General features: G+C 40.3%; 1 protein-coding gene across 1 annotated transcript in view; it reads left to right on the forward strand.

Moving 5' to 3' along the window:
* SPAG1 (sperm associated antigen 1) overlaps window positions 1-15,682 on the forward strand; it is an 83,754-nt gene that overhangs the window by 32,457 nt on the left and 35,615 nt on the right. The window contains exons 9-10 of the mRNA XM_030794906.1: window positions 1,030-1,136; window positions 3,765-3,924. Coding sequence (XP_030650766.1) covers window positions 1,030-1,136; window positions 3,765-3,924 — 267 coding nt within the window. The remainder of the gene's footprint in view (window positions 1-1,029; window positions 1,137-3,764; window positions 3,925-15,682) is intronic.

The following is a 15,682-nucleotide window of genomic DNA, read 5'->3' on the forward strand; positions in this document are numbered from 1 at the left end:
TCAGAATTACCAAACTTGATTCTTTTTCAAAGTAATGACTTATTACACAAAGTTCTCCTTATATAATAGTTAATGATGAGTCTAGAGAGGCATTCATTGTCAGTATTACATAATTATCAAATTATACATTGAAACGTACCCAAAAAATCAAATGCGAATTATCAAAGTGCTTAATTTCTGGACCTAACTGACTTAATCATCAGGATTCTCTCAGTTCCCTATGCTAAGTAACTCCTTCTAATCATTTTAGAGATTGCTATACAGATGTCACTAATGAGCCATATTCTGAGCTAGATGCTGGTCAGTAATATACTTTTTTTTTTTTTTGGAGACAGAGTCTTGCTCCGTCACCCAGGCTGGAGTACAGTGGCACAATCTTGGCTCACTGCAACCTCCACCTCCCAGGCTCAAACAATTCTCCTGCCTCAGTCTCCTGAGTAGCTGGGATTACAGATGTGTGCCACCAAGCCAAGCTAATTTTTTTTGTATATTTAGAAGAGATGGGATTTTGCCATGATGGCCAGGCTGGTCTTGAACTCCTGGCCTCAAGTGATCTGCCCACCTCAGGCCCCCAGATTGTTGGGATTACAGGCGTGAGCCACTGTGCCTAGCCAATATACTAAATTTTGATAAGGGATTTTATGTTTTCAAAAAGTGGCTAAATAATACTCGCCATAATTATAAGAAGGAAAGGATTATCAGTGAAAATCATTCCGATATTGCAATACAGTGTGTTGCCTGTGAAGGGTTGAGGTATGAAATCTCTTAGTCCTTGGAAAAGCTGGCGGGGCCTGGGGCTGCCAGAGGGCCAGACGGTTGTTATAGAGGGGACAGCTGGCTGATGCAGCCTCTTTTATGTACCTCAGTGTCATCTCCTATGTGTGTATCAACATGAAAAAGGGGGTAGTTGAGCTTTGGGTAATTACATCCTAAAGTATTCTGTGCTGCTCATATTCTTCCACTTGCAAAATATATGCAAAATAATGCCACATATTAAAAAACATAACTTTTATTTTGGTAAATTTTCAGCTCTTCTGCGTCGTGCTACTACATATAAACATCAAAACAAGCTCCAGGAAGCTATAGAAGATTTGAGTAAAGTACTAGATGTTGAGCCTGATAATGATTTGGCCAAGGTAAGTATAGAATGTGATTTCTCACCTAATTCTGTAGTTGGCTGTTTCTGTATTTATTTTAAAGTGGTATCAATCTTCCCAAACAAATTATGTTGAAGATTAGGTCATAGCTTTAAAAGGTAGGTATATTCCAGGCACCCCAAAACGTTAACATCTATTTGAAGTGGAAGAAAGCAGAATCTTAAAATTTTTTTTCAAAACTATAAACCTTCCTCTGAAAGACAAATATCAATTTTTCTTTTTCCTATAGTGTTGTAGGCAATGTTTTTCTCTGAGCCATGTGGAGTGGTATAGAAGATACCTTCCTAGGTAGGATTAGGGGTGAACTCTGTGGCCATTGAAGAGCGTTTCTCTCTGTAAGGAGCATGGTAAGCACAGCATCATTGATAGCATGTGCTACCTGACTGAGCAGACTGACTCAGTTATACACTTAGGGGATCTGTATTCAGGCCTAAAGAGTAGAGGTAAGTGTCAAGAACTGAGATTTTCCCCTGCTTACAAATGAACAAGGTGGCCTACCAGAGGATACAAGATATCCTGAGTCAAACACAAAAGATTTTGTTACTCCAAGCAGATGAGCTTCACGTTCATGTCAGTTACCCTTGCTCCCAAGTCCCACAGGGGTGACGTAGAGTGGCCCAGATGGATGTTGCACACTCAATGGATTTATGTGATGGCTGACAAATAAAAAATTTAGGAAACCAGCTGGGTGCAGTGGCTCATGTCTGTAATCCCAGCTCTTTGGGAGGCTGAGGCAGGCAGATCACGTGAGATCAGGAGTTCAAGACCAGCCTGGCCAACACTGCATTCCAACCGGGGCAACAGTGAGACTCCATCTCAAACAAACAAAAATTTAGGAAACCCGCTTCTTTTATGACGGGGTATAAGCAAACCTGCCCAATCTCTGCTCCATAGGGAAGCATCACCTTTATTACACTGGAGAGCCAACACACCTGCCTTCTCCGCTGCAGATGAATACTATTTCTGTTTGCCAAGGTTGTTCTCAGTACAGACATCCTTAGAGATGTCCAGAAAGAAGGTGGTTTAGTGCCTCTGCTGGCAGTATAGTCAGAAATAAGAGAAACCCATGGAGAAATGGTTACTAAGTTTCCACATACACCTATTGGGTTACCTATCCCACTGTCTCTGAGTAGCAGCTAATGTTCCTAGAATATCAGCTGCTTTTGTCAAGTCAACATTTTAGGTTTAGGTTTAGGGCCTGGCTTAGTATTTCCTTTTTGTAATGGTTATGTTTATTTATTTATTTTTGAGACAGGGCCTTGCTCTGATGCCTCAACTGTAGTGTGGTGGGAACATGGCTCACTGCAGCTTCCACCTCCTAGGCTCAAGCAATCCTGCCATCTCAGCCTCCTGTATAGCTGAGACCACAGGTGCACGCCACCTCCCAAAGTGCTAGGATTACAGGCATGAGCCATTGTGCCTGGTTTCAAATGCATTTTTATCTTAACCATATGCAAAGATGAACTCAAAATGGATCATATACTTTTTGATGTAAGATATAAAATATAAAAGTTCTAGAAGAAAACATAAGACAAAATCTTCATGACCTTAGACAAATATTTCTTATGTAAGACATGAAAAGTACAATCCATAAAAGAAAAAGTTGATATATTGGACTTCATCAAAATTTAAAACATCTACTTTTCAAAGACACTATTAGAAGAATAAAAGACAAGCCACAGCTGGGCATGGTGGCTCACACCTGTAATCCAAGCACTTTAGGAGGCTGAGGCAGGCAGATCACTTGATCCCAGGAGTTTAAGACCAGCCTGGGCAAGACAGCTGAACTTCATCTCCACAAAAAATTTAAAAAGTTAGCCAGACATGGTGGTGTGGGCCTGTAGTCCCAGCTACTTGGGAGGCAGGGGTGGGACGATAATTTGAGCCCGGGAGGTCAAGGCTGCAGTGAGCTGTGATTGCACCACTGTACTCCAGCCGGGGCAGCAGAGGGAAACCCTGTCTCAAAAACAACAACAACAACAACAAAACAAAACAAAACAAAAAGCCACAGACCACAGACTGGGAGAAAATATTTGAAAATCGTATATCCAACAAAGGATGATATATCTATTTTTCATTAGAGTCAGCATAAAATATTTCAGAATTTTCAGCATTACTCTAAAACAGTAATGTGGGCTGGGTGTGGTAGTTCACGCCTGTAATCCCAGAACTTCAGGAGGCTGAGGTGAGAGGATTGCTTGATCCCACGGGTTTGAGACTAGACTGGGCAACATAGTGAGACCTCATCTCTATATTTTAAATAAACAAACGGCATATGTAGCATGATTTCATTTGTGTAAAACTACACATCTCTGTGGGTATATATGCATAGAAACATCTAGAAAGATGATTATCAAAATGTTAATAGTAGTATCTGAATGGCAAGATTTTAGGTGATTTTTTATTTTTTATACTTGTTACACTGCTTTTTGTGTGTGTGTGTGTTTTTTTTACAGTGGTCATGTATGAGTACAATCAAAGGCCACCAAAAAAAAGCCTTGTCTTAGTTGTATTCATTTTTCAACATCTTTATGTTTTTACCTGAAAGAATGGTTATATTTATTATTAAAGGAAAATATTTTCTTTAATATGGTAATTATGTTGCAGAAAACCTTGTCAGAGGTTGAAAGAGATCTGAAAAATTCTGAAGCTGCATCTAAGACTCAAACCAAAGGGAAAAGGATGGTTATTCAGGAAATAGAAAACTCCGAAGATGAAGAAGGAAAAGACAGTGGAAGAAAACATGAAGATGACGGTGGAGATAAGAGTAAAATATCTTTTCTATTTAGGTTATGTAAAAGACTGCCTTTTTATATGATGAGCTGGCTCAATTTTTCTATTTGTACAGAAATTCGTAATCTACCAAAGTTTTTCTAGCTTTGCCTTGTAAATTCACAAGCCAGCTTCGCTCATCTTTTTCTTAATACAGCTTGGTAGAATCTCTCAAACCCATTTTCCTTCTTAACCTGTCACCTTTTTCTAGTGCTCAGTTTAATTCCTGGTCACCACCTTTAAATGTAAATGGCTGTGTTTATTTGACGCAAACCATTTGCAAGTTAACCTTAAATATCTCTCTTTGATAATTGTTTTGTATGTATCTACTTGATTGCAAACAAATGTGTTGGTTTCAAAACAGGTATGGGTAGCCCCATTTATATGCCAAAAATGAATGCATTGCTAGAAAATTGCTGTGTGTGTTTTTCAAAAATATTTTAAATATGCAAAAGTTAAAAAACGTAACTTTTATTTTGGTAAATATTCAGCTCTTCTGCGTCGTGCTACTACATATAAACATCAAAACAAGCTACATCAAAACATGTAAACATCAAAACAAATATATAAGTATAATTTAACACTTGAAACAATATTTTAAGAGAATCTAGACTAGATAAAGGGTTCTCCTCATAATATAAAACATCGAAAGTTATGTCAACTTTGAGGGGAAAGATTTGCCTCCTCACTTGACAAGGGACATAAAAACTTTTCCCTCCGTCAGCTGTGCCCGGTGGCTCACACCTGTAATCCCAGCATTTTGGGAGGCCGAGGCAGGTGCATCACGAGGTCAGGAGTTCAAGACCAGCCTGGCCAACATGGTGAAACCCTGTCTCTACTCAAAATACAAAAATTAGCTGGGTGTGATGGCATGCACCTGTAATCCCAGTTACTCAGGAGGCTGAGGAAGGAGAGTGGCTTAAACCTGGGAGGCGGAGGTTGTGGTGAGCCAAGGTGGTGCCACTGCACTCCAGCCTGGGCAATAGAGCGAGACTCCATCTCAAAAAACAAAAAAAGAAAAAAAGATTTTTTCCTCCTTCTTGAGAACACCTGAGCAACTGGCAGTGGCAGGGCAGTGGAAGGGGAGATATTATCAATTTTGAAAATCATTCACAAGTAAAAATCAACTTGTAAGTAATTTGACAGAATATTCTAATTTTGAGAGAGATACAAAATGTTCAGTTCATTCAATTCTAAAAATAAAGAACGAGTTTTAATTTTTTAAGTGACAAAAAAGAATGTAATGTGTACACTTCAGATTAAAAGACAATCAGTTAAGATTGTATAAAGACAAAGGAACAGAAAGGGAGGGAGCGAGAAAGAGGAAGACAATCAGAGAGGTGAGAAGGAAGAGAGAACATAAAAAGGATTCAAAAGGGAGAAATTAAGGTAACCAGTTTTTCAAGGATTCAGGCTTGCCTTTTAGCCAGATTGTAAATACGATCTGGCAGCAAATCTTCTTAGGGTTTATATTTAGCTTTGCATAATTAACCATATGTCTTACAGTTAAAGGAAACCATTTTAAATCTTATCTGAAGTGAGATGAAGTATAAACTATATTACTTCCTATTGTTTTGAAATTGTTATTTTAAAATTTTATATATAGTAAAAATGGACCTTTTGAATATACAGTTCTAATACATGTACGGTTTCATGTAACCATTACCATAGTCAGGATACAGAACAGTTCTACCACCCAAAAAGGCCTTCTTGCTGTCCTTTCAGTGAAACCCTTCCCTCACCCCAGCTCTTCTGTATTCCTATAGCTTTACCTTTTCCAGAATGTCCTATAAATGGAACTGGAAAGTATGTCACCTTTTGAGTCTAGCTTCCTTCACTTAGCATGTCACTGAGATTCATTCATGTAGCTGCATGTATCATTCTCATTCCTTTTTACTGCGGAGTAGCATTCCATTAATAGTTGTACCAAAGTTTATACATTCGGTTATTCAAGGACATTCAGGTTATTTCCAGTATTCGGTAATTATGAGTAAAAACTGCTATACACACTCATGTGCAGGTTTTTGTGTAAACATATGTTTTCATTTCCCCTGAGTAAATAGCTAAGAGTGGGACTGCTGGGTCATATGGCAAGTATATGTTTAACTTTATTGGAAGTTGCCTGACTGTTTTCCAGAGTGGCTATACCATTTTGCGTTGCCATTAGTAACATATGAGAGTTCTAGATGCTTCTCGTCCTTGCCTCCTTGCCAGCATTTGGTATTGATATTGTTTTCCCTTTTTACCCATTCTATTAGGTGTATAGTGGTTTCTCATCAGTTTTAATTTGCATTTTCCTGATGAGAATCTTTACCATCTCTATATTACTTTTTGTGAAGTGTCTCTTCAAATTATTCCACCAATTTTCAAAAATTGGGTTGTTGTTTTCCTACTGTTAAGTCCTGAGAATTCTTTTTATAATCTTGATGCAAGGTTTTTGTTATATATGAGATTTGAAAAAATTTTTTGTCTGTAGCTTTTTTCATTCTTTTAACAGTCTTTTACAGAGCAAAGGTTTTTCATTTTGTAGAAGTACAATTTATCCAGTTTTTTAAAGGGACTGTGCTTTTGATGTTATGTCTATGAACACTTTGCCTAAGTCAAAGTCTTGAAGAGTTTCTTGTAAGTTTTTCTTTTTCAGAGATAGGGTCTTGCTCTGTTGTTCGGGCTAGAGTGCAGAGGTGTGATCATAGCTCACTACAGCTATGATCACAGTTTATTATTTTCTTCCTTCTGCTTGTTTTTATGTTCATTTGCTTCTCTTTTTCTTTTTTTCTTTTTGAGATAGAGTCTCACCATATCGCCCAGGCTGGATTCAAGCTCCTGGGCCAAAGATTCTCCCACCTCAGGCTCCCAAGTAACTGGGACTATAGGCATGCCACCGCACTCAGCTTGCTCCTCTTTTTCTAAGATAGTTTCTCAAGACAGAGGCTTGGAATATTTATTTGAGAATTTCTCCTCCGAATATAAGCAGTGAATGCTGTAAGTTTCTTTCTGATAGAAAGAATATAATTTTTAAGCCAGGCACAGTGGCATGCACTCATAGTCCCAGGGAGCTCAGGAGGCTGAGGGTTGCTTAAGGCCAGAAGCTCAATCCCAGCCTGGGCAACATAACGAGACCCCATCTTTTTTTTAGAAAAATAATATAATATAAATTTTAAGACCAGTAAGTTCTCTTTTATCAGCAAAGTAAATTGAGATGAAGTAGATAAATAGCCAGAAACTCAGACATAATCTTTTCATCTTAAAATGAAATCAATTGAACTAGTTTACATTCACCTCTAGTTACATTGAACTAGTTACATTCAAACAAGTTACATTGTTTGATAGAGTGCGAAAAGAGGTGCTAGAGCTTGGACACAAGAGAAGCAACCCCAGTCACTTTTAGGAAAATCATGTTAAAGCCCAGAGGAAAGTTATCAAGTTGGAATCTTTACATGTGGTTCTCCATCTCATCACATTCCAGGAAAGCATTCCCAGTCATTATGGGGTATGTTCCAGGACCATGGAAAAAGGCAGCAATTTGTGTTTTGTAACCTTGGCTGGTAATGCTGTCCCTTTATGAACTCCACTCGGGTTGGCCAGGCCCAGTTGATCCCGACTGGGGTATAACATAACTGATGGATTTAATTTAACAACTGACAATTATTGAGCACCTACTCTGTGTCAGGTGCTGAGATAAGACAATTGATAGGCTTTCTTTGCCTCTCCTGCTAAGGGCCAGTATTAACAAATTGCCTGTTGGCCAGGATGATTACACTTGGGGATTTGAGTTCATGGGCTTTTTCCTGGAAGCTCCCTATCTGTTTGCCTTCTCTAGTAGAGATCATTTAGAAGAAAGAAGTGGCTATCACCATACAGCTGTAGCTGTCGAAGAATTTGGTATTTATTCCATCTATCTCCTTACAGAGACGCAATCAGAGGAAAGTGAGCATCTACCCTCCTTTGCAGTGCTGCTGGTGTTGCTACTTAAAAATGAAAGCTAAGAAAATTAAAGTCACTCACAAACAGAAGAATAAAATATAGATCAGTATTTCTCTTATGCTAGAACTGGCAGGATCAGGAGGGTGGAAGTCAGGGATTTCCAGGAGTTCAAACAATGAACAAAATCATAAAGCTGAATAATTTTGATTATGTGAAAATGAAAAACATGTATATGTTAGGCGCCTAAAAAAAAACTAAAAGACAAATGACAAACTAGGAAAGATGGCAAAGGGTTGATAACCTTATAATATGAAAAGTTTCTACAAAACAATAAGAAAAAGATGAGGTGCTAGTATAAAACTGGGCAAAGCATACAAACAGACAAATCACTAATGAAGAAATAGAAATGATCAGCAAACTTTGTATTACTCATAAAAATGAAAATTAAATAGATTCTTTTTCTTTCCTACCAAATTGGCTGAGATAGAAAAAATAATACCCTTTGTTGTCAAAAGTGAGGTAAGATAAGCATTAAAAATATTTTAATATAATTCATATATAGTAAAATCCATCCTTTTCAAATTCAGCGAATTTTAGTATATTCATGAAGTGGTACAACTATCACCACAATCTAATTTCAGAACATTTTTATCATCCCCAAAAGAAATTCCATACCCATTGGCAGTTACTGCCCATTTTACCCTTCCCCTGGCCCCTGGCAACCACTAGTCTACTTTTGTTTGTATGGATTTGCCTATCTTGAGTATTTCATACAAATGGAATCACAGTATGTAGACTTTTGTATCTGTCTTTCACTTAACATAATGTTTTCAAGGTTCATCTATGTTGCATCTTGCATTAGTACTTCATTCCTTTTTATGTAGAAATAATATTCCATTGTGTAGATAATACCAGATTTTCTTTATTCACCAGCTGATGGACCTTTGGGTTGTTTCCACTTTTTGGCTATTATGAATAATGCTGTCATGAACGCTCATATACAGATTTTTGTTTGAACAGATGTTTTAGATTTTCTTGTGCATTATTTGGGAGTGGAATTGCTGGGTGATATACTAACTCTGTGTTTAACTTTGAGGAAGTGCAGACTGTTTTCCAAAGTAGCTATCCCATTTTACATTCCCACCTGCAATAAGGGTTCCAATTTCTTTACATATTTGCCAGCACTTGTTATTGTCTGCCTTTTTGGTTATAGCCCTCTTAATCGGTATGTAGTGGTAACTCCTTATGGTTTTAATTTGCATTTTCCTAAGAACTAATTATGTTGACTGTCTCTTCAATCCCTATTGGCTATTTGTATTTCCTCTTTGGAGAAATGTCTATTCAAGTTCTTTGCCTTTTTTTTTTTTTTTTTTTTTTTTTTTTTTTTTTTTTTTTTGAGATGGAGTTTTGCTCTTGTTGCCCAGGCTGGAGTGCAATGGCATGATCTCGGCTCACTGCAACCTCCGCCTCCCAGGTTCAAGCAGTTCTTCTGCCTCAGCCTCCCGAGTAGCTGGGATTACAGGCTCCCACCACCACGCCTGGCTAAATTTTTGTATTTTAGTAGAGATGGAGTTTCATCATGTTGGCCAGGCTGGTCTCGAACCCCTGACCTCAGGTGATCCACCTGCCTTGGCCTCCCACAGTGCTGGGATTACAGACGTGAGCCACTGTGCCCGCCCTCTTTGTGCATTTTTACTAGACCCTTATTAAATATTATTTGCAAGTACTTTTCCCATTCTGTGGACTATCTTTTAAGTTTTTTGATAATTTCCTTTGATGCAGAAGTTTTTTTTTTTTTTTTTTTTAGGGTGCAGCAACTCATTTTGACTTTTTTTTTTATTATTATACTCTAAGTTCTAGGGTACATGTGCACAATGTGCAGGTTTGTTACATATGTATACATGTGCCATGTTGGTGTGCTGCACTCATTAACTTGTCATTTACATTAGGTATATCTCCTAATGCTATCCCTCCCCACTCCCCTCACCCCACGACAGGCCCCGGTGTGTGATGTTCCCCTTCCTGTGTCCAAGTGTTCTCATTGTTCAATTCCCACCTATGAGTGAGAACATGTGGTGTTTGGTTTTTTGTCCTTGCGATAGTTTACTGAGAATGATGGTTTCCAGCTTCATCCATGTCCCTACAAAGGACATGAACTCATCATTTCTTATGGCTGCATAGTATTCCATGGTGTATATGTGCCACATTTTCTTAATCCAGTCTATCACTGATGGACATTTGGGTTGGTTCCAAGTCTTTGCTATTGTGAATAGTGCCTCAGTAAACATACGTGTGCATGTGTCTTTATAGCAGCATGATTTATAATCCTTTGGGTATATAGCCAGTAATGGGATGGCTGGGTCAAATGGTGTTTCTAGTTCTAGATCCCTGAGGAATCACCACACTGTCTTCCACAATGGTTGAACTAGTTTACAGTCCCACCAACAGTGTAAAATCGTTCCTATTTCTCCACATCCTTTCCAGCACCTGTTGTTTCCTGACTTTTTAATGATCACCATTCTAACTGGTGTGAGATGGTATCTCATTGTGGTTTTGATTTGCATTTCTCTGATGGCCAGTGAGGATGAGCATTTTTTCATGTCTATTGGCTGCATAAATGTCTTCTTCTGAGAAGTGTCTGTTCACATCCTTTGCGCACTTTTTGATGGGGTTGTTTTTTCTTGTAAATTTATTTGAGTTCTTCGTAGATTCTGGATATTAGCCCTTTGTCAGATGAGTAGATTGCAAAAATTTTCTCCCATTTTGTAGGTTGCCTGTTCACTCTGATGGTAGTTTCTTTTGCTGGATGCACAAGTTTTTAATTTTTATATGAAGTCCAATTTATCTATTTTTTTTCAGAGCCCCCCTTAAGAAAGATTTTTTTCAGATTTTTTTTCTTTTGTTGCTTGTACTTTTGATATCATATATAAGAATCCATTGTCAAATCCAATGTTTGAAGATTTACTCCTGTGTTTTCTTTTTTTTCCTTCCTTCCTTCCTTCCTTCCTTCCTTCCTTCCTTCCTTCCTTCCTTCCTCCCTTTCTTCCTTCCTTCCTTCCTTCCTTTTTTTAGACAAGGTCTTACTCTGTTGCCCAGACTGAAGTGCAGAGTGGCACAATCATAGCTCACTGCAGCCTCTAACTCCTGGGCTCAAGTGATCCTCCTACCTCAGCCTCCCAGGTAGCCTGGACTACAGGCACATGGCACCATCCCTGCCTAATTTTTTCATTTTTATTTTTTGTACAGACAGGGGTCTCACTGTGTTACTCAGGGTGGTCTTGAACCCCTGGGCTCAAGACATTCTCCCACCTCAGCCTCCCAAAGTGCTGGGATTACAGGCATGAGCCACTGTGCCTGGGCAACTCCTGTGTTTTTCTAAGATTTTTATGATTTTAGCTCTTGTATTTAGGTTATTGGATTATTGATCCATTTTAATTCTTATATACTGTATGAGGTAAATGTGTATGGTATTACCTATGTGTGTGTGTATATCCATATATATATGTTTTTGGTCATAGTTCTTGGCTTATACAACTCCCATAGCCCTTGTTACAGACTTTTGTCATAATGCTGGCTATCTCAGGCTTCAGGAAACAATCTCTCCAGACCTCCTTTCACCTTCCCCAGGGCAGGACTCTAATCTTACTCTGCCTTTCTGATTGTGGGTCAGAAGACCCTCCCCAGAGAGGGTCCTGCTGCATACTCTGAGGGAAGGAATGCTGACTTCAAAAATTTTCCTCCCTGATAGCTGAACACAGGGAGGTTCCTGGAAGGTGCCTAGCCACCCTAGGCACCTCTTCCTCTGTAACCCTTGCAGTATCCTTTGCAATAAGCCAGTAAACATGTTGTCTGGAGTTCAGTGACCTGCTCCAGCAAATTAATTGAACTCAAAGAGGGGGGGTCATGGGAACCCTAACTTGAAGCCTGTTGGTGAGAAGTTCTGGAGGCCTGGACTTGTAACTGGTGTCTGGAGTAGGAGGCAGCCTTGGGGACTGAGCCCTCATCCTGTGGAATCTGACACTATCTCTAGGCATATAGCATCAGAACTGAACTGGAAGATGCCCAGCTAGTATCCGCTGCTTGGTGCCTGGGGATAAACCCTCACACATTTGGTCACAGAAGTCTTCTATGTTGATGATTATTGTGGTGGTGTGAGAGTAGAGGAAAAACAGTTTGAGAGTTTTTCCAAAAGAGCGTCCAACTTAGTTTTGTTTTCTGTTTTGTTTTTGTTTGTTTTTAGTATGTGGAAATCCAGTTGTCACATCACCATTTGTTTAAAAAAACAAACAAACAAAAAACAAACCTGTTCTTTTCCTATTGAATAGACTTGGCACCCTTGTCAAGAATCAACTGGCCATAGATGTATGGTTTATCAACTCTCAGTTCCTTTCCATTGGTCTATGTGTCTTTCCTTATGCTAATACCACACTGTTTTGATTACTCTAGCTTTTAGTAAGCTTTGAAATCCAGAAGAGTGAGACTGGGTGCAGTGGCTCACGCCTGTAATACTAGCACTTTGGGAGGCTGAGGCCAGAAGTTTGAGGCTATATTGAGCCTACCACTGCCCTCCAGCCTTGGCGTTTGTGCTGGTTAATACTGAGTGTTAACTTGATTGGATTTAAGGATACAAAGTATTGATCCTGGGTGTGTCTGTGAGGGTATTGCTGAAAGAGATTAACATTAAGTCTGGTGGGCACAATCTAATCAGCTGCCAGCGAATATAAGCAGGCAGAAAAACATGAAAGGAGAGACTGGCCTAGCCTCCCAGCAGCCTACATCTTTCTCCCATGCTGGGTGCTTCCTGCCCTCGAGCATTAGACTCCAAGTTCTTCAGTTTCAAGACTTGGACTGGCTCTCCTTGCTCCTCAAGCTTGCAGACAGCCTATTGTGGGACCTTGTGATCGTGTAAGTTAATACTGAATAAATGTATGTCCTATTAGTTCTGTCCCTCTAGAGAAACCTGACTAGTATAGATTTTAGTATCTGGAGTGGTTCTAGAGGAACAGAATATTAAGGATGGAGTTCTTTCGTTGGTTTTGGGGTTTCTGGAGTTGGCTGCTTAATATGATTAGACCCAAAAATGCAAAGGACTCTACTTCTAATAGTATGGAGAACACTGATAGTCCTTGATGTGAAGTGTTTAGAGAGTTATGCAAAATAAATGCATTTGACACTCCTGATTCATCACTCATGAGAGGCAGTGAGTTTAGTGACTCTATACATAATACCTTTGACCGTAGGTGGAGAACCAAGGAACATAATGAAGCCGGTTGGTTGCTCCTAAGTTCAATGGACAAAGTAGTGAAAGAAAATGATGAACTCAGGGATTCTGTCTCTCAGCTTCAGAAGCAGATACTGAGCCTCAAATCTGCTAAGTTTGCCGTGAGTGAGAGTCTTATCTCCTGTAGAGAAAGAGCTGAAATTGTGGAAAAACAGGCACAAGCTCTCATCATGTGAGTGGCTGACCTGCAACAAAAGGTGCATGCACAGCCTTGCCAGGTGTCTACCATTAAAATAAGGGCATTGATTGGAAAAGAATGGGACCCTACAACTTGGAATGGGGATGTGTAGGAGGACCTTGATGAAACTGGGGACACTGAATTTGTAAACTCTGATGAACCTTTCTTTTGCCAGAAGGAACAGGTTCCCCATACCCAGTAGTGGCAACATCCCCTCCCTGATCCATGCTGCCATCAGCCTTTCCACCTTTGTCTGAGGAGATAAATCCTGCACTGCCTGATGCAACAGTGATGGCCTCCCCTGAGGCAGTTGCCAGGCAAGATAATGTTGTTTCTCCTCAGAAGCCACCCCCAACAACCTTGTTTGCTTCTAGACCTATAACTAGACTAAAGTCCTGCCAGGGACCTCTGGCCGGCCCCTAGAGGTGAGGTTGAGAGTGTGACCCATAAGGAGGTGCACTACACTCAAAAATAACTGTTTGAGTTCTATAATTTATATAAACAGAAATCTGGAGAACAGGCATGGGAATGGATATTAAGGGTGTGGGATAATGGTGGAAAGAACATAGAGTTGGATCAGGCTGAATTTATTGATTTGGGCCCATGAAGTAGGGACTCTGCTTTTAATGTTGCAGCTTGGAGAGTTAAAAAAAAAAAAGCTTATAATAGTTTATTTGCTTGGTTAGCTGAATTATGGATTAAAAGATGGCCCACTGTGAGCCAGCTGGAAATGCCTGATCTCCCTTGGGTTAATGTAGAGGAAGGGATCCAAAGGCTTAGGGAGATTGGGATGGTGAAGTGGATTGGTCACTTTAGACCTACTCATCCCAGCTGGGAGGGTCCAGAAGATATACCCTTGATGAATGCCTTGTAAGATAGATTTGTGAGGGGAGCACCTGCATCTTTGAAGAGCCGTGTAATTGCTCTTCTCTGTATGTCAGATCTAACAGTGCGAACTGCAGTCACTCACCTACAAAATTTAAATACAATGGGAATAACTGGATCCTGAGGTGGCAGGAGCCAAGTGGTGGCACTCAACCGTCAAAAGCAAGGTGGACGTAGCTACCATAATGGACAGTAGAGGCAAAGCAGCAGTCAGAATAGTCTGACTCATGTACAGCTCTGGCATTGGCTAATTAATCACGGTGTTCCTAGAAGTGAAATTGATAGGAAGCCTACTGCATTCCTACTTAATTTATACAAGCAGAAAACTTCTAGGTCAAATGGACAAAAGAATAATTTGAATTATAAAAACAGAGAATCATGGCTTCTCAATTAATTTCCAGACTTGAGCCAGTTTGCAGACCCAGAACCCCTTGAATGAAGTGGAGGCTGGGTCCCCTTGAGGAAGGACCCCACTACAGTACCAACAATTTATGCAGTGAATCTTTCTCCCATCCTTCCCCAAGGAGACCTCTGGCCTTTTACCAGGGTAACTGTGCACTGGGGAAAGGGAAATGACATTTCAGGTACTACTGGACACTGCCTCTGAGCTGATATTGATTCCAGGAGACCCATAACATCATTGTGGTCCTCCAGTTAAAGTATGGGCTTATGGAGTTCAGGTAATTAATGGAGTTTTAGCTCAGGAGTTACAGCGGGTTCAGTGGGTCCCTGGACTCATCCTGTGGTCATTTCCCCAGTGCCAGAATGCATAATTGGCATAGACATACTTAGCAGCTGGCAGAACCCCCACATTAGCTCCCTCACTGGTAGGGTGAAGGCTGTTAATGGTGGGAAAGGCCAAATGGAAGCCACTAGAGCTGCCTCTACCTAGAAAAATAGTAAATCATAAATAATATCGCATCCCTGGAGGGATTGCAGAGATTAGTGCCACCATCAAGGACTTAAAAGATGCAGGGATAGGGCTGGCTGGGCACGGTGGCTCACCCCTGTAATCCCAGCACTTTGGGAGGCCAAGGTGGGTAGATCACGAGGTCAAGAGATCGAGACCATCCTGGGCAACATGGTGAAACCCCATCTCTACTAAAAATACAAAAAAAAAAATTAGCTGGACATGGTGGTGCGCGCCTGTAGTCTCAGCTACTCAGGAGGCTGAGGCAGGAGAACTGCTTGAACCTGGGAGGCAGAGGTTGCAGTGAGCCGAGATCGTGCCACTGCACTCCAGCCTGGTGACAGAGTGAGACTGTCTCAAAAAAAAAAAAGAAAAAAAGGCAGGGGTGGTGAGTCCCACCACATTCCCATTCAACTCCCCCATTTGGCCTGTGCAGAAGACCGATGGATCTTGGAGCATGACAGTGGATTATTGTCAGCTTAACCAAGTGGTGACTCCAATTGCAGTTGCTGTACCAGATATGGTTTCATTGCTTGAGCAAACTAACACATCTCCTGGTTCCTGGTATGCAGCCG

Source organism: Nomascus leucogenys, chromosome 16 (genome assembly GCF_006542625.1).
Source record: "Nomascus leucogenys isolate Asia chromosome 16, Asia_NLE_v1, whole genome shotgun sequence".
NCBI lineage: Eukaryota > Metazoa > Chordata > Mammalia > Primates > Hylobatidae > Nomascus > Nomascus leucogenys.